The sequence below is a fragment of the Gracilinanus agilis genome, chromosome 3 (assembly GCF_016433145.1).
Source record: "Gracilinanus agilis isolate LMUSP501 chromosome 3, AgileGrace, whole genome shotgun sequence".
NCBI classification, from domain to species: Eukaryota; Metazoa; Chordata; class Mammalia; order Didelphimorphia; family Didelphidae; genus Gracilinanus; species Gracilinanus agilis.
The window spans coordinates 303,067,214-303,091,549 of record NC_058132.1 but is presented as its reverse complement, the minus strand read 5'-3'; the positions used below and the strand labels follow the sequence as shown (position 1 = coordinate 303,091,549).

At 33.7% G+C, this 24,336-nt stretch overlaps 1 protein-coding gene across 1 annotated transcript in view; it reads right to left on the bottom strand.

Annotated features, from left to right (window-relative positions):
* DPP10 (dipeptidyl peptidase like 10) overlaps positions 1-24,336 on the bottom strand; it is a 963,744-nt gene that overhangs the window by 706,157 nt on the left and 233,251 nt on the right. The window contains exon 2 of the mRNA XM_044669137.1: positions 22,351-22,465. Within this exon, the coding sequence (XP_044525072.1) occupies positions 22,351-22,465 (115 nt within the window). The remainder of the gene's footprint in view (positions 1-22,350; positions 22,466-24,336) is intronic.

Genomic DNA, 24,336 nt, shown 5'->3' with positions numbered 1-24,336 from the left:
AATACCTTGTTAAATTTAGTCTTTATTTTATCTTTTTATTTTATAGTAAAAGATTTTTCCATGGTTACATGATTCATGTTCTTACTCTTCCCTCAACACCCCACCATGCCACTCCCCCCATCCCCATAGATAACATGAATTTCCACTGTTTTTAACATGTGTCATTGACCAAGAACTATTTCTTTATTTTTGATAGTTGCACTGGGGTGGTAGTTCAGAGTCTACATCCCAATCATATCTGTAACAACCCATGTGTTCAAGCAGTTGTTTTTCTTCTGTGTTTCTAGTGCCATAGTTTTTCCTCCAAATGTGGATAGCATTCTTTTTCAAAGGTACCTCAGAATTGTCCCAGAGCATTGCATTGCTGCTAGTAGAGGAGTCCATTATATTTGATTTTAACATAGTGTATCAGTCTCTGTGTACAATGTTCTTCTCCTGGTTTTGCTCCTTTCACGCAGCATCAATTCCTGGAGGTGATTCCAGTTCACTTGGAATTCCTGCAGTTTGTTATTCCTTTGAGTACAATAGAATTCCATCACCAGCAGATACCAAAATTTGTTCAGCCATTCCTTAATTGAAAGGTATATGCTCATTTTCCAGTTTTTTGACACTACAAAGAGTGCAGCTATAAATATTTTTGTACATGTCTTTTTCCTTATGATTTCTTTGGGGTATAAACTCAGCAGTTCTATGGCTGGATCAAAGGGTAGTCTTTTAAAGCCCTTTGAGCATAGTTCCTAATTGCCATACAAAATGGTTGGATCAATTCACAACTCCATAAGCAATGTGTCAATGTCCTAATTTGGCAAAACTCATCACTTTCCTTTACTATCATGTTAGCCAATCGGCTAAGTGTGAGGTGGTACCTCAGAATTGTTTTGATTTCTCTAATTATAAGAGGTTTAGAACACTTTCTCATGTGCTTATTGATAGTCTAGATTTCTTTATCTGAAAATTGCCTATTCATGTACCTAGCCCATTTATCAATTTGGAAATGGCTTGATTTCTTTTACAATTGATTTAGGTCCTTATATATTTGAGTAATTACACCTTTGTCAGGGATTTTTGTTAAAAAGATTTTTTCCCAATTTGTTGATTCCCTTCTAATTTTGGTTGCATTTGTTTTGTTTGTACCAAAAAAAAACGTTTTAAATTTAAAGTAATCAAAATTATTTACTTTAAATTTTGTAATTTTTTCTAACTCTTTTGCTTGGTTTTAAAATCTTTCTTTTTCCTAGAGATCTGACTAATATACTATTCTGTGTTCTCCTAATTTACTTATAGATTCCTTCTTTGTATTCAAGTCATTTACCCATTCTGAATTTATTTTGGTGTAGGGTGTGAGATGTTGCTCTAAACCTAATCTCTCCCATGTTGTTTTCCAATTTTCCCAGCAGTTTTTGTCAGAGTGGATTTTTGTCCCGAAAGCCGGGCTCTTTGGGTTTATCATAGACTGTCTTACTGAAGTCATTTACCCCAAGTCTATTCCACTGATCCTCCCTGTCTCTTAGCCAATACCATATTGTTTTGATGACCACTGCTTTATAGTACAGTTTATTGTACTATAAAGTATGGTACTGCTAGGCCACCTTCCTTCATGGTTTTTTTCATTATATTCTTGATCTTTTATTCTTCCAAATGAATTTTGTTATAGTTTTTTCTAATTCAGTAAAAAAGTTTTTTGGTAGTTTGATAGGTATGGCGCTAAATAGGTAAATTAATTAGGGTAGAATGGTCATTTTTATTATGTTAGCTCATCCTAAACATGAGCAATCAATGTTTTTCCAATTGTTTAGATATAGTTTTAATTGTGTGGAAAGGGTTTTGTAGTTGTAAATTGAAATAAGACAGTTGCACAATGTCTATACGTCTCATTCTCTCTTCCAGAATCATTCAAATACAGAATAAAATTAGCATAACTGTTGATGGCCCAACATAAAGTGGATGATCTTGGCATTTTCAATTTCTGACTAAATTTTAAGCATTACAGAGTGCTTGCATCAGATACCTTCATAACCATTGAAAAAAATATTTTAATCAGCCCATTCCATCATGGGAAGTTTTCATATGCTTCCAGGAGCTATTCATTGATGGGTTTGAGGCCTGTTGATTATCCTTAACCTGAAGAAATGATATGCCCTGCTATGGCCACTGAGTCTGCTATAATTTCTTAGAATCGCAGGTGAGAGTTGAATGAAAGGCAGATAGCAGTAGGATACAAATATATACACACATGTGCATACACTTATATATATGTATATTTTCTGTATATATAGACATGTATACATACAGAGAAATGTTCCTGCGTAAGTAGACAAAATGAATAGTTTTGGTTCTCAGTCAAATCAAATCCTATTTAAAAAAAAGAAATCCCACTTGTCTTTCAAAGTTTATGCCAAATTTTATATTCTCTATAATGTCTTTTCTCTCAGTAATCTTATTCCCCACAGGGAGATAATTGTCCACAATCACTTTCTACTTTGATCAATTACAATTTCTTAAAAAAATTATGCATATATATGAATGATGATTGATTTCTTCAGTGGAATGGAATGCCTTTAGGAATTAACCATCAATGATAATTCTTTTTTTTTTTTGTATTTTTTTTAAAATTTTAAACCCTTAACTTCTGTGTATTGACTTATAGGTAGAAGAGTGGTAAGGGTAGGCAATGGGGGTCAAATGACTTGCCCAGGGTCACACAGCTGGGAAGTATCTGAGGCCGGATTTGAATCTAGGACCTCCTGTCTCTAGGTCTGGCTCTCAATCCACTGAGCTACCCAGCTGCCCCAATGATAATTCTTAAGAATTTCCCTGAGGCACTTACAGGATAAGTGACCTGGCCAGGTTCACAAAGTTAATAAGAATCAAAAGAAGAGCTTCTTGTTTCTATGCCCAACACACTAATAGCTTCTCCAATTTGTTACTTAGATTATTAAATATTTACAAATTTCTATTTTATATAATGATAGTATCTGTGTACATATGTATCCCAAACATAGTCACAAAATTACTGAATTCATCTACTTTCTGCAAATGGGATTGTGCTTTAAACATTCAAATACCTAATGTATTTACATTCAATTAAAAATAAAGTGGATTCAACAAATTTAATTGATAAACAATGAAAATGTAAAAATCAATTTGAATTTTAAGCCTCCTAAAATACCAACCAAAAAAATTTTACACTTAAGAAAGAACTGTATTAAAAAATGTCCTCACTAAATCACTAAATTTGAATTTCAGAAGCAATTTTATCAAACCCAAATATTAAAGTACTCTCTACATAATATACACAAAAATTTGGTAGCTATCTCTTTTGAAATGCTTCAAAGTATGGAAGATATTCAGTTGTAAACATAGTCCATTCTTCTTTTTGACAGCTCTGCTAATAAAGCTTGTTTTTTTCCCCGTATAAATCAAGTTTAAATTGGCCCCTTTTCCACTTCCACCAAAAGCTCTTGGTCCTATTCTCTAAAACCAAAAAAGCTAATATAATCCAATCTCCACATGATGGTCTTTCATATATTTGAAGGCATATCAGTTGCCCTCTATATTTCATCTTCTTTGTGATAGACATTTCCTTCATATAATCCTCATCTTAAATGGAAGCAAGGTCCTTTACCATATGTCTTACTTCTCTTCTACACTCTTCAAGTTATCAATGTCCTTTTTAGAACGTGTCACCCAGAACTGAACACAATATTCCAAATGTGAATGGCCCCATAATCCCTTTCATTATGAAGTACTAAACTCTGTAACTGCTTGTAAGCCTGATTACATCTGGCATGGGTCACAGTTGAATGTCTCCATTTGTACTAGCTTTTGGAAAAAATGAAAACAAAAGAAATCATATTTTACATTTTCTATTATTCTAATATATTTTCTATATTAATTCTACAAAGGCAATAGACATATGTGTCTTGGTTAATCTTGATGCTTTCATTCAACTAATGTAAATTTCCAAATCTGTGAAACATAATTTCCTTTCTTAAGAGCAAAATGTAAAGGTTCTCTTTTTGCTTTGGTATTTCAAAACTCAGGTCATGCACTGAGATGGCACCTTTTAAATTCTCAGTTGGCATAAGATTGCCTGCAACATAATACAACATGACATATTAACTAAGTGTAAGCAGGATCTATTATTTCTGTGGGACAGCATAGTCACTAAAAGAAATTCATTTTGAATTGTCTCATAATAACAACAAAGAAAATGTCACTAGTGTAATAAGGTCTTTAATGTTCATCAAATGCATTTTAAAAACAATTTTCTTTTTTTTTATGAACAGATGAATCTCAATATTGAGACTATTTTCTAAGGCAGAGGTTCTTAACCTTTTTTTGTGCTATGGAAAATTTTTAGAGTACCTTGAAGCCTATTGATCCCTTCTCAGAAGAGTGTTTTAAAAGCATAAAAAGTACCTAAAGACTAAAAAGAAAATCAATGACATTGTTAACACATTATCTTTTTTAAATGTTATGTTCTTCAGGTGAGCAGCTCCTATTCAAAAGGTCAAAACTATTTATTCTCTAATCAAGAGAGTCCAGTTGTATTCATGTTAGGAAATCTTAGATATATTTTGTCAATGAATATAGCAGAAATTACAAAAGAAACATTCTAATTTTAAACTGTACTTAAATCTTGAACAGTGTTGATCCACTCTTTATTACAGGAAGGAAAAAAATTACGTGACTTAGAAAATTCCCTAGAGAATAACCCTTCATAAACATAGTAGGGACAGACTTAGACTTTTCCTTCCAACCAGCTACATATGAACTTCAATAATAATGGTTGACCAAGTATTTTTTACCCACAAAGGCATGAAAAATCTATTTACCTATGATTAGTGAATTTTCCTCCTCTTTATAATCCCAAACTGAAAAAGTGAAAAAGTCCTTTCCCAGCTACCAGTCTCATTTCCTTTGTTATCATCACATAGCAGAATATTCACTAACAACCTTTATACCAATTATAAATAGCACAAAATTTTCACTCTACATGAAACCATATATCTAGTCAACTTTCAGTTGAGAGAAAGGACATAGGACACAGGACAGTTGCATATTATTGCCAGAGATGCAGAGTTCAAATGGAAAGGAGCTTCCATGGCTTATGGTTTTTAGGGTAGAATAACGTCCATATGGTACCTTCCTATTTTTAACTCATTTTCCTTGCTAAAGAACTGTTAAGACACCATGGTTTGTTGGGTAGATCATCAGTCTTTGAGTCAGGAAGACTTAGGTTCAAAATTTGTCTTTTACACCCATTGGTATTCTGATTTTAGGCAAAAAAATTAATCTCTTAAGTGTCTGAAACAACTCTGTAGTACTAGATACTCATGTCTCACCTACTGCATACATGTTTTATTATATCCTCTAACGGACTGGGCTTGGGAGATACCTAAACATTCTCATGTTCCCCATTACTACTATTAGATTATTCTTCTATACGTCTATAGTCAATACTCATCAATCACCTGTGCCTTAAGTTCTCTCCATTCCTTCAAATAAAAAATTCCTGATCTTGCTTGCTAATCATCACTTCCCAACATTCGTTTTCTTTTCATCTTTTCATTTTTTTCCTTTCATACATTTTGCTGATATCATGACAATTTCTGGGGTAAATAAAAACATTTCTACCCTCCTGATTGAACCACACATCTATGCAATAGTAAAAAATATTAAACACAAATACCAAATACATCTGCAATGTCAAAAATATTACTATGAGATTCTCACCTTTCTTCCCTAAAATGCTGAATTATGTGCCTAATAGTGTGATTGCGAGGTCAAAAGATTTTGACATACTATTCCCTTTTCTAGCAAAACTACAAATGAAAGAGAAAAGGGACTACTTATACATAAATATTTGTAACAACTCTTTTGTTGGTGGAAAAAAACTGGAAACTGGAGGATTATCAATCAGTTGGGTACTGGATGAGCAAGTTGTAGTATGTTGTATAGTTGGAAAATCTTGGTTCCCTAAAATGACATTACCCAAACTTCCTTTCTGTATTACCCACAATTCCTTTTCCTTTCTGTTTATGTGTGTCTTTTGCATGATTGTATATAAGTTTGGGGTAATACCCTTCTAGCTCTCTTTTCTACATGAATTGAGTGGCGAACAGTCTATGTATATATCACATACAATAAAAAGTCATGCAGGAATGGAAGTGGAAGAGAGCATATTTTCATCTTCAAACTGATTCCAACAGTTCTTTTGACTATGGATATTACCTTTCTTCCTGACTTCCTGACTTTCTTGGAAACTTGATTTCCTGGCAACAATCTAGTCCCTCATAGTAGATCATTACACAATTTTCTGTTATTGTATAATTGTTCTTCTGGGTTATTCTCACTTCACTTTTCATCCTATAAGTTAATATAAGTCTTTTCAGGTTTCTCTGAACTCTTCTTGTATACTATTACAACCCATTCCTCAATTGACACAGTTTTATTTTTCAATTCTTTGCCATTTTAAAGAAGAGCTACTAAATATTTTCTTTTGTAAAAGTAGGTTCTTTTCCTTCATCTTCTATCTCTTTGTGTTTGTATGTAGAGCAAGAGAATATGTATGCATGAATAATCTGTAACAGTCAACTTGAGATCAAAGCAAAAGCATTGGTACAGGATATGACTATTCCAGGGAATATTATGAGTTAATTTTCCTTGAAAAACTTTATGTTTTCTGAAAATTGTCACAAGCTTTTACTAAGGTCTTTAAAAAGAACATCCAGCAAGCCTTAATATATGCATGGCCCTTTTTGCTGAGCAGCAGAGGCAGCAGTCAATAGCAACAGCATCATCTCTGCTTCAGACTCTTCTCTGGTGCCCCCACATAGCTGTCTCTCTTCAGGCAACCTGCTCTGATTACTCCTTGTCTACACTGGCATTAGCAGGGTTATTTACCCAGTAGTATTATAGTGGTATTGCTGGGTAAAAACATAGTTTTTTGGTTCTTTATATGTGGTTTCATGTTGCTCTCCAGAAAGACTGTATCAGTTCACAGTTCTACCAAAAGAGAATTAGTGTCCCAATTTTCCCATATCTCCTCCAACATTTATCATTTTACTACTTGGTTATATTAGCCAATCTGATAGGTGTGAATTTTGGCATTATTTTAATACACATTTTTCTAATAAATAGGTATTCAGAGCATTTTTTCATACAATTATTTCTTCATCTAAGAACTATCTGCTCACACCCTTTTCCCATTTATGAATAAGGAAATGTTATATAATCTTAAAAATTTGAGTCAGTTCTCTATATATTTAAGACTAGGCCTTTGTCAGCAACATGTACAATATATTTTCCAAAAACGTTTCCTTTATAACCTTGTTTGCATTAGGTTTCTGTATATGAAACTTTGTAATCAAAATTATCCATTTTATTTTCTGTAATGTTCTCTATGTCCTATTTAGTCACTAATTCTTCTTTTATCTGTAAGTCTAACAGGCAAACTTTTTGATGATTCCCTAACTTTTTATTGTTACATTTTTATTTATATTGTCACCTTTTATTTCTTTATCAAATATTCATTTTAATCTTGTCTTGGTTCATGGTATGAACCAAAGACCCTGGGATATATCAGTGACCTTCAAATCATTAGACTTACTTTCATACCCATTCCCAAAGTCATCATTAAGGAGACATCATTGCAAAGAATTAGTTCATCTTCTTTATCACCACCAATAACAACTGTTGACTATATACAACATTAATAGATGACAGATAGACACAAGAGCTTTGCGAGGACCTTCACTTGTCTCTCCCCAGACCACCAATTCTGCCTACAGTCCATACCTTATAGTCATCATCTAGTTAAGTCAACTCTGTGGAGAAGGAATTAGCCATATTTTCCAATGACATATAAACCGTACTTTTAAACAGGCTAAATAGTTGTAATGAGGAGAATTTGGGGAAAGGTGTGTGGTAAAGGGGATTTTGAAGGGAGGTTGTCAGGGACTTGCTAGGTAAGTAATATGGGTTACAGGTAGGCTGGAATAGGGAGATCCAGGATATAATATGGGGCTGAAGTCAGGGAGTATAGCACTGAAGGGAACAAACATCTTCAGGGAGAGGATGAATTAATCTAAACAGGCAAAGACAGCAGGGCTTATATACTAGGACTTAGACTAAAGACAAACTGAGGGAAATAGACTGAACTGAAATTAACTATAGGCTTTAGTTAATTTCACAGGAAGGGACTTGTTTTGAAGTTACACCTTCCTTCAAGATGGATACCCTGACTTCCCTTCAAGCCCAGAATATGTTGGTTCTTTCCCTCTTCTTCCCTCTCTTACTAAATAACTGACAAAGTAACTAACAGGTCTGTTGAAAAACAAAAGGGTTTATTGTCTTTAAGGTTGATTTGTCAGGAAAAGTGGATTAAGGAAGCCCTAACAGTTGTTTAAAGAAACCTCAGGTGGGGGAAGGGAGGCAGAGATGGAGTCTGAGCAAGGTCCTGCCTTAGCTCAGCTCTCAAGGTGCTCTTTATGTCTAAAGGGAATAAAATGATGACTAACTAACCTTTCTAGTTAAGATACTGCCAAATTATAGTTAAACCCCTCACAGATTTGAACTACTCTCTAATTTACTCTCCTTATTCACTCGACAGACATTTAAGGGAAGGGAAGGAAGGTAGGAAAGGAGGTAGGGTATGGAGATACAAAGGGTTTATCTAAACTAACAATTCTTAAATAAATATTCCAAAACTAGGCTAAATTTTCAATTCTTCAGATAGGCAAGGAAGCAGCTCAGCTGGTCTGACTCTCTCTCCATGAGATTCCCAAACCAACTGACTCTTCCTTCAAGAATCTAAACTCCTAACTGATTTCAGAACTCAGCCAAAGCTTGGAAAAAACTGTCATGACCCCCTCTCTCTGTACTACATAGTCTACCTGAAGCAGCAAGGAACTCTCATAGGAGATGGCAAATTGGAGATGGAAAACCACTACTATCAACTTGATAATCATCTTTCCTGAGATCATGATAGAGACAGCCTAGGATCCTAATCAAAGAAGTATTTGGGTTTATTAAGCCTCTTGCCCAGTTCCATAAGGTGCAGGTCAGATATTTATATAATTTTTATCATTGAACATGGCATTTAAGAAGTATCACTACTATCTGTTTTACTCTGTTCCCAAAGAAAAATGAGATCTTTCAAACTGATTTGGAACTGAAGGGTGAATAATGATTGAATAAGTGTGGATTTTAACTCATATTAGAATGTGAACTCTTTGAAAATGTTTAACAATGTAACTTTTTATTAGTATTCCTAGTAATTCATATATAGTTAGTGCTTAATAAATGCCATATTAATTTATCAGATAGTTTATTACTTTTATGATTATTTTGAATTGAATTTTTATGTTTATTCCTAGTTTTGTCAGTATTTTAATCAATCTTCATAATTTTGTAAATGTTTTGTATCCTACTATTTTATTAAAGCCATTATTCATCTTAATTAGTTTCTTTCTTTAATATGAAAATATTCTTGCCATCTGCCTAAAGAGTTTTTTAATTCTTCATAACATTGCATAGTGGAGCTATTCTCCAAGGAGGAGATACCCTATTCAAGAGTAAATTAATTACTTTGAGATAATAGATCTGTAGCTAAAAATGTCTTAGAATTCATCTAGTTCAGTTAATTTGCCTAATAGATGAGGAAACTGAGGATAGGAAGATAAAGTGAAAAATTATATCGATTCCAAGCAGTGGGAGGTTTTGAACCCTGTCTACCTTCTAACTTTAAAAACTATTGTTCTTTCCACTATACCAAGGCAAACATAAATAAGAAAAGTAATCAATAAACTAATATGATCCAATAGTAAACTCATCTCAATTTAAGGCCGAATTCTACTGTTGGTGTTTAAATATTTCATTTGCGAAAAATAGTGTAAAAATTGTCAGTATGAAGCAGTACTAAAAAGGTCAGAGTCCACAGCCTTCTAATTAGCTTTTAAAAATTTAACTTCTGCCCAACTGCTCAATATTTGATGTCCTCATTAGATTCATTAATTGCAAAGGGACAAAAATAATTTTCTATTAAATTAAACAGTATATTTTGGAAACATTTTGTATAAATCGGGCCTAATTCTCATATATTTTTTCTTTTGTCTATTTTTAATGTTTTTGTTCACTGATTTTTTCTTCTTTCCTACAACATCTAAAAGCTCCAAATAGTCCAAAATATTCCCTTATCCTTTTTTTAGATATTTGGCTAAAGACTAATATACTGTTAGGAATACAACAAGTGGTCAAATGATGCTAGGCTATATGTATGCTTTTTATTTCTAATTATACATGCAATATACTATTAATTCAAAATATAAATCCCTATTCAACTAATATCACCTCTATCTTGGAAGTCAAATTAAAACTTCCCATCTAGGCTTTTCTTTTTATCTCAAAAAACTATTCTTCATGCATTAATTCTCTTCCAACTGCTAAACATAAGCAGTTTCTCAGAGACTCTTTTACAAACCAAAGCCTAAATCAAACATAATACTGGAGATTTATTATGACTAAGACAAAATATAGAATTCTGAGTAGAGTTCTACTCATCAACTTTTGAATACTGATTATAATTGGAGGAAGATTACCAAGATAGAAAAATAAGAAATGAAAATCACCTCTGTGAGTCAATGTAGGATCAGGGGATATTTGGTCTAGATAAGGATAGATTTATAGAGGACATTAGTACTGTCTTCAAATGTTTGAAAGATTTTCATGTAGAAGAGAGATCAAAACTATTCTGCAGAATTCTGGAGAGAAATGAAAATTAGAATGTAATATTATGGATGCCAAAATTTTGACTGAATATAAGGCAAGGTTTATCAAATACGATTGTCTAAAAATAGAATGCATTGTTTCAAGAATAAATGACTACCCTATTACTACAGATCTTCAAATATAGGCTACATGAAATTTTGTACCTCTTTTTCATTTGATCAATTCTTCTTTATAGGAAGTTCTTCTCTTTTGTGAATTTTTGTTACTCTTCCATTTTTAAAAGTGTTATGTACTTCCACATTTTCTGTGTCTCTCTTACCAAGCTATTAATTCTTTTTTTTATAATGTTTCCTACATAACTCTAATTTATTTCACCATTTTCCCTCTGTATTATCTTTTCTTATACATCTCCCATGAATTCTTATTGGTCTTTAATGAAATTAGCATCTTTCTTTAACTGTTTGTTTGTAGTTGTTTTCATGTTGTTCTCTTCTAAGTTTGGCTCTTGTTCTTCCATTCTTCCCTAGTATCTTTTGATAACTATGTTCTTTTTGTTGTTGCTATTTGTTTATTTTCCCAATCTATTTCTTAACTTTGAACTTCATGTTAAAGTTGAGCCCTTCTCACCTTAGAGGAACAGCAGGTACACAAACCTAAGCTTCAGACTACCACATTCTATTGTTTTCAGAACTAGTTCTGGAGGTCTATAAGCATTTGGTGTTTCAAAGATGTATTTACTGCTTTTATAATCTGAGCTCTGATTTTTACCCAGAAAAGGTCCCTTCTCCCTTGCTGCTAAAAACATTAGTATATCTCTTGGTCCTGGAACTCTGGAACTGTGACTATCTAAGATCCTTTTATCAAGCACAAACTACAAGCTCTAGTCTTCTTGTCTGCCTTGGAAGTGTAATCAGGGCACTAGTCCATAAGCAGACTTTGAATCAACCATAAATACTCCTCTTTATTTTAGAACTATGAAATCAACACTGTGTATGGACAATAACATTGTCAAAAAGCATTTCTTGCACCCAGCATCAACAAAGAATTCCTTGAAATTTATTTCTTACCACTTGCATAACTCCCTTACAGTCTCTGGGCTGAGATCTAGAAGCTGCCTACTGTTACTCTCACAACCACCTCAAAGGCTCTTGTATTGCCTGTGCCCCCCACTCTGGTATCACACACCTCTTCTCCTGTCCTTGAACTATGTCTCATGGAGGAAAAAAGATATATCATTCTGACTTTTGTAAAAGTAGAATGGGTTAAGTGGAGTTTAGAGTGTTGAGCAGTTGAACTTGAGTGACAGGGACTGACATTTGAAGGGGAGTAAGGCATCATGGGAAGGAAGAACCTGAACTGAGGAGTTTTGGATCTGGGATATCAGGGAGAGAGGAAGGCTTGCCTGCCCAGGACTGATCAAAAGCCAGCCCAAATGGTTTTCTTTGGACAATCACACCCTAAAGCCTGGTGTTTCCTGTCAGCTTCAACTACCAAACTAAAGAGATTGAAGTCTCTTTATTCCTGAGGGGTCTGCGGACTCTGGGAGCCCCAGATAGGATTCTGGAGGCCTTTAATTCTTATCTGCCTTAGATTTTAGATAGAATAATAATTAGGGGAAGGGAAGGTAAATTTCTGGTTTCAGCCATTTTGGCTTACCAGGGAGAAGGACTTTGTGGGATTAGAATTTAGGGATTCCTGAATACCTCTATCCTCTCCCCAACTTCAGCTACCTTAATCTACTATAATAAAAATTAATTCATAGTCAGATAAAGGAGATTTATTCAGGGGACACAGAAGGATGAAGGGGTCTGAGAGGCTAGCAGCGTAAGTCAATCTCCATCTGAGCAGGACCCCCTGTTGTGCTGGTTTTACCCAGGGGGAGAATTTTCCTGAAGAGGAACTGAGCTTACACAGCCAAGGGTACCCACTAGTAAAGTCCCCTCTCAAGCTACCAGTTCTTGTTCATTTCTCTGATAAGTCATCTTTACAGAGAATTTCCCTCTTCGCTCCAATAATACTGATATATATGGAGACACACACACACACACAGATAGAGAGAGAGAGAGAGAGAGAGAGAGAGAGAGAGAGAGAGAGAGAGAGAGAGAGAGAAGAGAGCGAGAGCGAGAGCTGACAGACATTCACACACCAGTCTATTTCCCTTTACCATTCAAATACTCAAAAATATATCAATATTATACCTTTTACTAGCTAGATCTGATGCTCCAACATTTTATGTGAGGCATTAATTTAATGGGGAAAGTTAGGAAAGTTTTGCTGAGTTGCAGCATCTTCTCCACCATATTGGATTCGGGGTAACCTTTGTTAATTGTTGTTCTCAGTAAAGATATTTACTATCCCAACTCTATGTCTTTGCTTAAATTCCACTCTGACTAGAATGTACTCCTACTTCATATCTGCCTACTTAGCTTTTTTAATGTCTATTTAAAGAGTCATATCTAAGAGGTCTTTCCTGATTAAGATAATTGTTCATTCTCATTCTCATATGTTAATTTTGAAAAAATATTTTATTTATTTCTTTTTGTACTTCTTTTACTTCCCTAGTAGAATGTAATTTTCCTGTGGTCAAGTCCTAAGCCTCAGATTGAAAAAAGTTAATAATGCCTACCATTATAATATGAGAGTACATTGATGCAAATTTTAATATATGTATTTCAACAGGATATTCTTGAAAGAGGGACAGAACATTATTTGTAAATTGGGGGGTGAATCTTTAATATGAGTGGCTCTCAGTTTTCTTATTATTTCTTAATTTTCAAAAATATATTAATTTACTGATAACATTTCATATTACTATTATTTCACTTTATGTATTCAATTTATTTCTCATAAAAAGCAGGACTTATCAATAAAGAATCTTTGTCCAAAGACATATACAGCATTCTTCAGCTATCAATCTTAACTTTTGTAATAGTAAACCTCCCACACTCTTTTTTATTTAAATATTTTTTTTTAGAAAAATTTTCCAAGGTTACATAATTTATGTTTTTACTTTACCCTTCACCCACCCCCTTTACTACTCCAAAAGCTATGCAAATTTCAACTGGTTTTAACATGTGTTATCACTCAAGACTTATTTACATATTGATAGTAGCATTGGTGTGGTCCTTTCAAGTCTACATCCCCAATAATATCCACATCAACCTATGTGATCGAGCAGTTGTTTTTCTTTTGTATTTCCACTCCTGTAGTTCTTCCTCTGAATGTGGGTAGTGTTCTTTTCCATAAATCCCTCAGAATTGTCTTGGGTCATTGTATTGCTACTAGTACAGAAGTCCATTACATTCGATTTTATCACAGTGTAGCAGTCTCTGTGTACAATGTTCTTCTGGTTCTGTTCATTTCACTCTGCATCAATTCCTGGAGGTCTTTCCATTTCACATGGAATTCCTCCAGTTTTTATTTCTTTGAAGGCACAAAAGTATTCCATCACCAGCATATACCACAATTTGTTCAGCCATTCCCCAATCGAAGGACATACCCTAGCTTTACAGTTTTTTGCCACTCCAAAAAGCGTGGCCATAAATAATTTTGTACAAGTTTTTTCATCTATGGTATCTTTGGGGTACAAACCAAGCAATGCTATGGCTGAAACGAAGGGCAGGTATTTTTTTAGACATCTTTGGGCAGAGTTCCAAATTGCCATACATAATGGTTGGATCAGTTCACAACTCCACCAGCAATGCATTAATGTCCCAATTTTGCCACATCCCCTCCAACATTTATTACACTCCCCTGCTATCATTTTAGGCAATCTGTTAGATGTGAGGTGGTACCTCAGAGTTGTTTTGATTTACATTTCTCTAATTATTATAGATTTAGAACACTTTTTCATGCACTTATTGATAGTTTTGATTTTTTTATCTGAAAACTGCCTATTCATGTCCTTGACAATTTATCAATTGGGGAATGGCTTGTTTTTTTATACAATTGATTTAGCTAATTGTATATTTGAGTAATTAAATCTCTGTCAGAGTTTTTTGTAATAAATTTTTTTCCAGTTTCTTGTTTCCTTCTTATTTTGGTTGCATTGTTTTTGTTTGTATAAAACCTATTTAATTTAATATTGTTTTGATGACTTCTGCTTTATAGTATAGTTTAATATCTGGTACTGCTAGGCCATCTTCCTTTGCATTTTTTCCCCTTGATATTCTTGATTTTTCGTTCTTCCAAATGAACTTTGTTATAGTTTTTTTTTTCAAATTCAGTAAATCAGTTTTTTGGTAGTTTGATAGGTATGGCACTAAATAAGTAAATTAATTTGGGTAGAATGGCCATTTTTATTATGTTAGCTCAACCTTCCCATGAGCAATCAATGTTTTTCCAATTGTTGAGATCTAGTTTTAATTGTTTGGAAAGTACTTTGTAGTTGTGTTCATATAATTCCTGTGTTTGTTTTGGTAGATAGATTCCTAAGTATTTTATATTGTCTAGGGTGATTTTAAATGGTGTTTCTCTTTTGACCTCTCGCTGCTGTGATGTGTTGGAAATATATAGAAATGCTCATGATTTATGTACATTTATTTTGTATCCTGCAACTTTGCTAAAGTTGTTGATTATTTCTACTAGCTTCTTAGTTGATTCTCTAGGATTATTTAAGTAGACCATCATATCATCTGCAAAGAGTGATAGCTTTGTCTCCTCATTGCCTATTTTAATACCTTCAATTTCTTTATCTTCTCTAATTGCTACTGCTAGTGTGTCTAGTGCAAGGTTCAATAATAGAGGAGATAATGGGCATCCTTGTGCCCATATATCATGCCTGATCTTATTGGGAAGGCTTCTAATTTATCATCATTGCATATGATGCTTGTTGATGGTTGTAGATATATATTGTTTATTCTTTTTAGGGAATGTCAGTCTATTCCTATGTTTTCTAGCTTTTTCAGTAGGAATGGGTGTTGTATTTTGTCAAAGGCTTTTTCAGCATAGAAAGAGATAATTATGTGGTTATTGTTTGTTTGCCTGTTGATATGGTCAATTATGTGGATGGTTTTCCTTATTTTGAACCATCCTTGCATTCCTGGTATAAATTCCTCCTGATCATAATGAATAACCCTTGTGATCACTTTCTAGAGCCTTTTTGCTACTATTTTGTTTAAGCTTTTTGCATCTATGTTCATTAAGGAGATTGTTTGGTAGTTTTCTTTCTCTGTTTTTTATCTATCTGGTTTTGGGATCAGTACCATATTTGTATCATAAAAGGAGTTTGGTAGAACTCCTTATTTGCTTATCATGTCAAATAGTTTGTATAGTATTGGAATTAGTTATTCTTTGAAGATTTCATAGACTGCACTTGTGAATTCTTCTGGTTTTGGGGATTTTTTTCTTAGTGAGTACTTTTATGGATTGTTCAATTGTTTTTCTTATATGTGATTATTTAAGTATTCTATTTCTTGTACTGTTAATCTAGGTAATTTTATATTTTTGTAAATATTCATCCATATCACCTTGATTGCTATATTTATTGCCATATAATTGGGTAAAATAGTTTTTAATGACTGCCCTGATTTTCCCTTCATTAGAGGTGAGGTCTCCCTTTTCATCTTTGATACTGACAATTTGGTTTTCTTCTTTCCTTTTTTAATTAGATTGGCTACTACTTTGTCAACTTTGTTTTTTCAAAGTACCAACTTCTAGTCTTATTTATTAATTCAATAGTTTTTTACTTTCAATTTTATTGATTTTTCCTTTAATTTTTATAATCTCTAATTTGGTCTTTAAGTGGGGATTTTTAATTTGTTCCCTTTCTAGTTTTTTTGATTTACGTGCTCAGTTCATTGATCTTTGCTCCCTCTAATTTGTTAATACATGAACTCAAGGATATAAATTTCCCCCTGAGTACTGCTTTAGCTGCAGTTTGGTAGGATGTTTCATCATTATCATTCTCTACAATGAAATTATTGAATGTTTCTATGATTTCTTCTTTAACTAACTGGTTTTGGAGAATCATATTTAATTTCCAATTAGTTTTTTATTTGCCTGTCCATGTGCCCTTACTAATTATACTTTTTATTGCACTATGATCTGAAAAGGTTACATTTATTATTTCTGCCCTTTTGCATTTGTTTGCAATGTTTCTATTCCCTATTACATGGTCAAACTTTGTGAATGTACCATGTGCAGCTGAGAAGAAGGTGTATAGCTTTTTGCCCCTATTTATTTTTCTCCACCTATCTATTAAATGTAATTTTTCTAGGATTTCTTTTATCTCTCTTGTCTCTTTCTTTTTTATTTTTTGGTTTGATTTATCTAAATCTGAAAGAGGAATATTTAGATCTCCCACTAGTATGGTTTTACTATCTATTTCCTTCTTGAGCTCTGCCAGTTTCTCCTTTAGGAATTTGGATGCTATATCATTTGGTGCATACACATTGAGCACTGTTATTTCCTAATTATCTATACTGCCTTTTATCAGGATGTAGTTACCTTCCCTATTTCTTTTAACCAAATCTATTTTTACTTTGGCTCTGTTAGAGATCATGATTGCCACTCCAGCCTTCTTTTTCTAATTTGAAGCCCATAAGATTTTGCTCCAGCCCTTTACCTTAAATTTATGTATGTCTCCCCACCTCATATATTTTTCTTAGAGATAGTGTAGGATTTTGGTTTCTAATCCACCCTGCTATTTGCTTCCTTTTTATGGGTGACTTCATCACATTCACATTCAGAGTTATAATAATCAGTTGTGTGTTCCCCAACATTTTGGTATCCTCTCCTATTTCTAGCCCTTCTTCTTAGGCTATTTCCTTTTAAATAAGTGATTTCTTTTAAGCCAGTAACACTTATCCCCTCCCTTGATTTACAACCCTTTCTATTTCCTCCCTTATTATTCCCCTCTTTTTATTTTTAAGGCCTAATGAATTCCCTCCCTCTTCTCCTCGCATCCTTTTTTGACCTCCCCACTCCCCTGTTCCCCTTGGTTGATCCCTTTTGACTTTCTCTGTAGAGTTAGATAGAATTGTATATCACATGGATATAGCTACTCTTCCCTCTCAAGGTTAATTCGGCTGAGAGTAAGGTTTAATTATTACCTCTTAATGCTCTCTTCCTCTCCTTCTTATAATAGTATTCATTCTCTCCCCTTCCCATGCTCTCTTTGTGTAGTATAGAATATCCTATTTTTCTTATTCATTCAAGTTTCTCTTGATGCCATCTACTATTCACCCCTCTCTTTCCCCCCTTATTATCTGAGACCATTTAATACTCCAACCTCCCCCTATGAATAATTCCTCTAATTATTATAATAATGTATACAGTTTTTGAAAATTACATATAACATTTCTCCATATAGGAATACAAATAATTTGATCTTATTGAAGCCCTTAAAGATGCAAATTTAAAAATAAGATTTTTCTTTTTTCCCCTCTGTTTCTTATTTACTTTTTCCTGTTTCTCTTGGTTTTTGTGGTTCGATATCAGACTTTCCATTTCATCCTGGTTTTTTCTGTGTAAATACTTGGAAATCTTCTTTCTTATTGAATACCCATACTTTCCCCCTGGAAGTATAGAGTCAGTTTTGATGGGTATGTGATCCTTAGTTATAGACCCAGTTCTCTTGCCTTTCTGAATATCATATTCCAAGCTGTGCAGTCTTTTAGTGTGGAGGCTGTCAGTTCCTGTGTGGTCCTGATTGGTGATCCTTGATATCTGAATTGTCTCTTTTTGGCATCTTGTAAAATTTTTTCTTTTACTTGGAAGCTCTTGAATTTGTCTTTTATATTCTTGGGAGTTGTATATTGAAGGTTTAGTGTAGAGGGTGATCTATGGATAATTTCAATGTCTATTTTGCCCTCTTGTTGAAGAATATCAGGGAAGTTTACTTTTTTTAATTATTATTTTAGATAATTATTTAGGATCATTATTTACATAGAGTAATATTCATAATTAAAAGTATTCAGGAGCTAAAATATTATTTTATGTGTACAATAGGTGAACTGAATGATAAAAATGCATGTTTATTAAATTAGCCTATGCATAATCTGATTTTTTCTTGATTTAGAATGAAATGTAAAGTCTTTTTGGACCTTATAGTCATTATGTGTACAAATTAGCATTGTATTATGGGCATATAGATCTGGTACATTTCAGTTAAGTGTATACCAAATAAGCTAGATTTTCAGCTTAGTTTAAATATTCATAGAATTATAGTCTCTATTTGCCATGAAGTCCACACCCTCATTTTATAAATAAGAAAACTGAAGGTGGATAGAGATAATGTGATTTGCCAAAGGCAGAAGAGCTAACAAATATGTGAGTTAAGATTTGACAAAGATCTTGATTTCAAATGCAGGACTCTTTCCACTCACTCTATATTGCCTTTACATTCTTTGACTCAATTCAACAAATATTGAACATTAATTTTTATAATTCACAGCACTATGCATTCTAAATGAAAAAATGAAATAAAACATAAATCTTTTGATTATAAAGCATATGACTGAATGGGAGGATGAATGGGCAATATATGCACATTAATAAATAATATTAATGGTAGAATACATTAAGTGCAAAGGAGAAATCCCAATAGATTTTTAAAAATTGAGAATGAGGAAGTGACTTGGATAGATGTTTTGCCTTTAGTTGTGATATTCCTCAGTCCCTGTGAATAAATGGAATGTGTCCTTGTCATTGGTACATTTATTTTTCCCTAATCTTTAGGGGGAATGTGAGCTCTTAATGAGTATTATCATTAACTCAATATTTCCTAAAAGGTCAAACTTTTTTGTAAACACCTTTTACTAGGTAATCTCCATTATCTAAATTACTGGATGTCTAAATTTCACTGTTACTGCTAAGTACACCTACTACTACTGAAGAATATTGTATGCTTCGTCTAAACATGAATGCAAATAAATATATTTAAATATATTCAAGTGGTTGGATGAGCTTTCTGCCTTCTGGAGATTAACATATTAAAAATCCATAATATTTCAAAAAATATTTATATTCTTTAAAAATAAAAATAAAGAAGGTGGTGCTTTTAATTTCCATTAGGAAAAATTACCTAAAAAATAAGGAAAATCATGAAGTATATAAAATTATTCAGGGACAGAAAACCCTCTGTGGATTCAGAAAAAAGGTATTTTTGCAGTACATATGAAATTTGTTTCATGAAGCATAATTGGCTGGGAGACTATTCTATAAAGAATTGACTTGAACATCATGTCCAATATCTTTTATGTAGTTTAGATGAGAGAAAAGGATTGGTTTATGTCCACTCATTCAGTGAATGGCTCTGAAAAATCTGTTTTCTTTTGTGATCCCATAATTAATGAATTTGCATTTGTTTTTATAAAATCCACATTTATTCATATGAAAGTAAATCATGATTATAGGTTTGTGTGTGTCTGTGTGTCTGTGTGTAGTATGTGTACACAAAAGTAAAGGCATGATAAAGGACAGGAAAAGAATGAAAATATTAATTAAGACCTTTCCTGGTAACCAAGACTATTGCAACTGCCTCTGAAATGGGGTCTCTATGTCTTGTCTCTCACCACTTCTCATCCAATTTATACATTGTGATCAAAGTGACAAAGCCTGGATCTGACCATATTATTCCCTATTCAGTAATGTCCATTGACTTCATATTGCCTCTAGGATAACATATAACCATCTCAGCCTGGCTTATAGGATCTTTTACAGCCTGACCTTATCTTTCTTTCCAACCTCATTGGATATTACTCTTTATCCTAGTCTCTTTAACCCACCAAAATTGCCTGTCTATTTGTTACCCAGAATCAGACCTATTTTTGTGATGCTTGTCTTTGAAACCTGAGAGTCCTTTGTGATATCCACTTCATAGAATCAGCTTCCTTGTTGAACAGTACATCTTTTCCATGAAGTCTTTCCTGATTCAGCTGCTAGTATCAACCATTTTAAACTAGTATTTAATTACTTTGTAGTTTATTCATGTGTTTCAAAATATGTATGTATATATATATATATATACATGTATACACACACACACACACATATATATATATGTATATATATATATACTCTTTATAATATTCTCTTTATATTTGTTTCATAATGATTTTATTGTGACCTTATTTTCTCTCCCAGAAGACTACTCCAGGAAATAAGGAACTATTTCATTCACTGATTTTTATCCTTAGCAGTTAGCATAAAGCCTGAAACACAATACATTTGGAATAAATTATTGATTGGTGAAATAAGGGAAATCATAGGAGGCAAGGCTGGCAAATTTGGATGGAGTCAAAATGTGGAGTCACTTGAACATTAGACTTATGGCATTTGTACTTTATTAAATAACAGTAACGATGAAAAATGTAATGACATGAATGTCAGGACTCAGAGGTAAAAGAATAAAGAGGAAGTCCATTATATATAAAAATGTATTATTGTATGAGGAAATTAAGAAATAGTAAAAAGTATTCAGTGTAGAAATTTTATTCATGAAAGCAAAATAGAGGCAAGAGTATCACTGGAAAATCCTAAATAAAGTTGAATAAGAAAACTGATGAAGAGTAGAGGCAGTAATTTTCTAAGATTGGCAGAAGAACACAAAACATTAGTGAAGTAGAATTTTAATCACTCATTTATCTTTTGGAGTCACTTCTGTATACAAAGATGCCACCTCCAAGAAAGTCTTCTTGATTGGTTTAATGAAATTTTATCCTTAGAAGTTTGGATAACAAATAAATGAGGGGGAATTTTGTTCTGGACCAGAATATCACCAATAAGCAAAAAGCAATTTAGCACCTGGAAAGTATAAGAAACTTGATGGAGAAGTGACCATACCAGTTTAGAATTTCTTGGGGATTATGAGAGTAAAATTTGGGAAAAATAATGACATGACTTCTGTTCTTATGGGGAGTAGTTTTTTATAAAGAAATGTTTTATTAAATATGCTATTCATATTACAACAAAGCAAATGTGTTTACTTATTATGTACATTTAAATTAAATAAATTCAAAATATAAAGCATCATTTTTCCTAATAACCTTCCACTTCTCTTTCTGTCACATAGGCAGTATATGACAGAACTGTGATTTGAACCCAGATCTTCTGACTTTGAGGCAGGTAGCTGGTTCAAAGTGCCAGGCCTAGAGTCAGGACAATTAATCTTCCTGGGTTCAAATCTTGCCTCTGATGCTTACTAGCTGTTTCACTCTGGACAGATCACCTATCTCAAATACCTCATCTCAGTTTACTCATCTATAGCATGAGCTAGAGAAAAAAACAGTAAACCTCTACAATATCTCTTTAATGAAAACTCAAATGGAGTCATGAAGAGTTGGATATAAATGAAAACAACTGAACAACAACTTCTGACTACAATTCTTAGTCTTTTCCATTATTTTATGCTATCACATCTTATAAGATGAAAAGAGCATTGTTTGGAACAATTCCATTTATACCTTAAAGATAGAATACTTAGGATGTCTTTGAGTTATTTAAATAGTTTAATCTATTTTACCATTTTGCTAATATCCTTCCATAATTATAATGTATAATCCAAATTGTGTTAATATTCACTATTTATTGTTACTCTAATTTAGTCATTCTGAATATAAAGTACAAATGTTCAATAAGATCAGTGAAAGAGAAATATAAAGATAAAGAGATTACCTGGAGTTAAGAGAATGACTGACATGGTGATGAGAGAGCACACAACAAGAATTACCAGCAAAGCAATTGCAATTCCCTTCCAGTTTCTTTGCGGAGGGCTGTTACTCCCCAGCTCCTACAGAGAATGAAAAAGAGAAATTTTATAATTATACACACTCCAGGAGAAACATTCATAAATGAGTGATTTGTATATATAGTACAAACACAGTATTGTAGAAATGATAAGTAAAGGTAATGGAGACACCAGGGGTGTTATAATAAAACTAAGTGATTGTGGGTACACACACTGGGGTTTAGGAGAGAATGGACCAGGATGGAAAGACCAGAGTTTACTGGATTAACAGGAATGGCAGTTGGTCTTAACTGCCACACAGCTTCCCCTAGGCCAGAGTCTAGAAACAAGCAGGCAAGGTAAAAGGGATTAACTGGTTTTAATTATGTACAACTAAAAGGTGAGATAGGGATTTCTACTATAAAACCTTAAAACCTAATGACAAAACCCACAGGGAAAGGGGAGGATTTTCCTACTCTAATCTAAAGATCTATGCAGGCAGGGCAGTAATGGAGTCTCTGGGTGACTGCCTCAGACCTGGACCTGCCAGGCTTGAGCAGCACAGCTAAGAGCTGATGTGGCTTTGGGGTTCTCACTGTAATCCACCAATGATCTCTGGATGCCAAGAGCCATGGTGGTCTCAGGTACCAAGTAGGGAAGGTGTGCTTGAGACACTGTCTACCAGATCCCAAAATTCTCCTCTTCCCTTGGTACTGTACTGTAGATCTTGTCCTCTTTGCTAGATGCCACCGCCACACAGGATCCTAGGGAAATCAGGATGCAGGGTGTCCTTTACTCTGAGATCTCCCAGGGCTAACCACAGTTTGTGCTAACCCCTAATGGAGTCCCTCTCAGAGCACAAGTCACTTCTTCCTGCTCCTTCTTTCCATCTTGGAATTCCCAGCTCCAGCTCCTTCCTGCTAGATACACCTTAATTCTTAATTACTAACTAATCTAATCTTCCTCACAACAGTATGCAAACTGATTATAATGCATCCTCCTTATCCTCCTATCAAGAGCTAAGTAAACTACTTCAAGATAATTATTTTTCATTTTTTAAAAGGGATAGTGTGTGTGTGTGTGTGTGTGTGTGTGTGCGCTTGGGGTTCAGGGGTCAGATTTTCCTAAGAGGAAGTAATGAAATTAATAACAATAAGCATCAGTAACAATAAAATTCATAGCATTTTAATTTTATAAAGTACTGTCTTCCCTATGATTCAAGATAATCAAGGTACCTATCATCCCCATTTTACAGAAACAGAAGTAGGCTCAAGGAGATTCAATGGGCTACTCATAGTTACCTTCTTTGCCTTCTATTAAGAATAAGAGGACTCTTAAAAAATAAACTGACTCTTAAGTCTCATAATATAGCAATGCCTACAAGTGTTAGTTGAATGGCTAATATGGTGTTATAGGGAAATCATAGGGAAAGCAGGAAGTACCAAAGCAGAGGCAGGGAGATTCCAGAAACCTGCAGAGAGAGTGACTCTGGTGGGACAGTTGGTTGGATTTGTTCTCTGGAGGAAGACACTGTTGTGTGGACTTTCCCTACAAGCAGTTTTTCCTTCTGGGAAGTGGTTGAGATTGGTTTTAAACTCCACAGTGTGTGAGTTAAACCATTACTCCTCTTATTGATTTTATATCTGTTCCTATGTGTTCCTGCTACTTCTGTGATTTTCTACTAGGACTCCTGCCAAATTCTAGAAGACAACTGTCTCTGAGACATCTCCCTTTTGATCCAGTGGACCTGTGTATCTTCCAGCCTTCCCTTACTCTGATTACTAGCAAAGATGGGGGGGGTGGTATTTTAGTTAGGGGGATAGTACATGTAGATGGGATCTGTAGGTAGAGATTCAGTGTAGATAAAATCTGTTCAAACCTATTGGATGTTGGCGGAAGGAATTAGTTTCCATACCTGGTTATATCATCCCAAT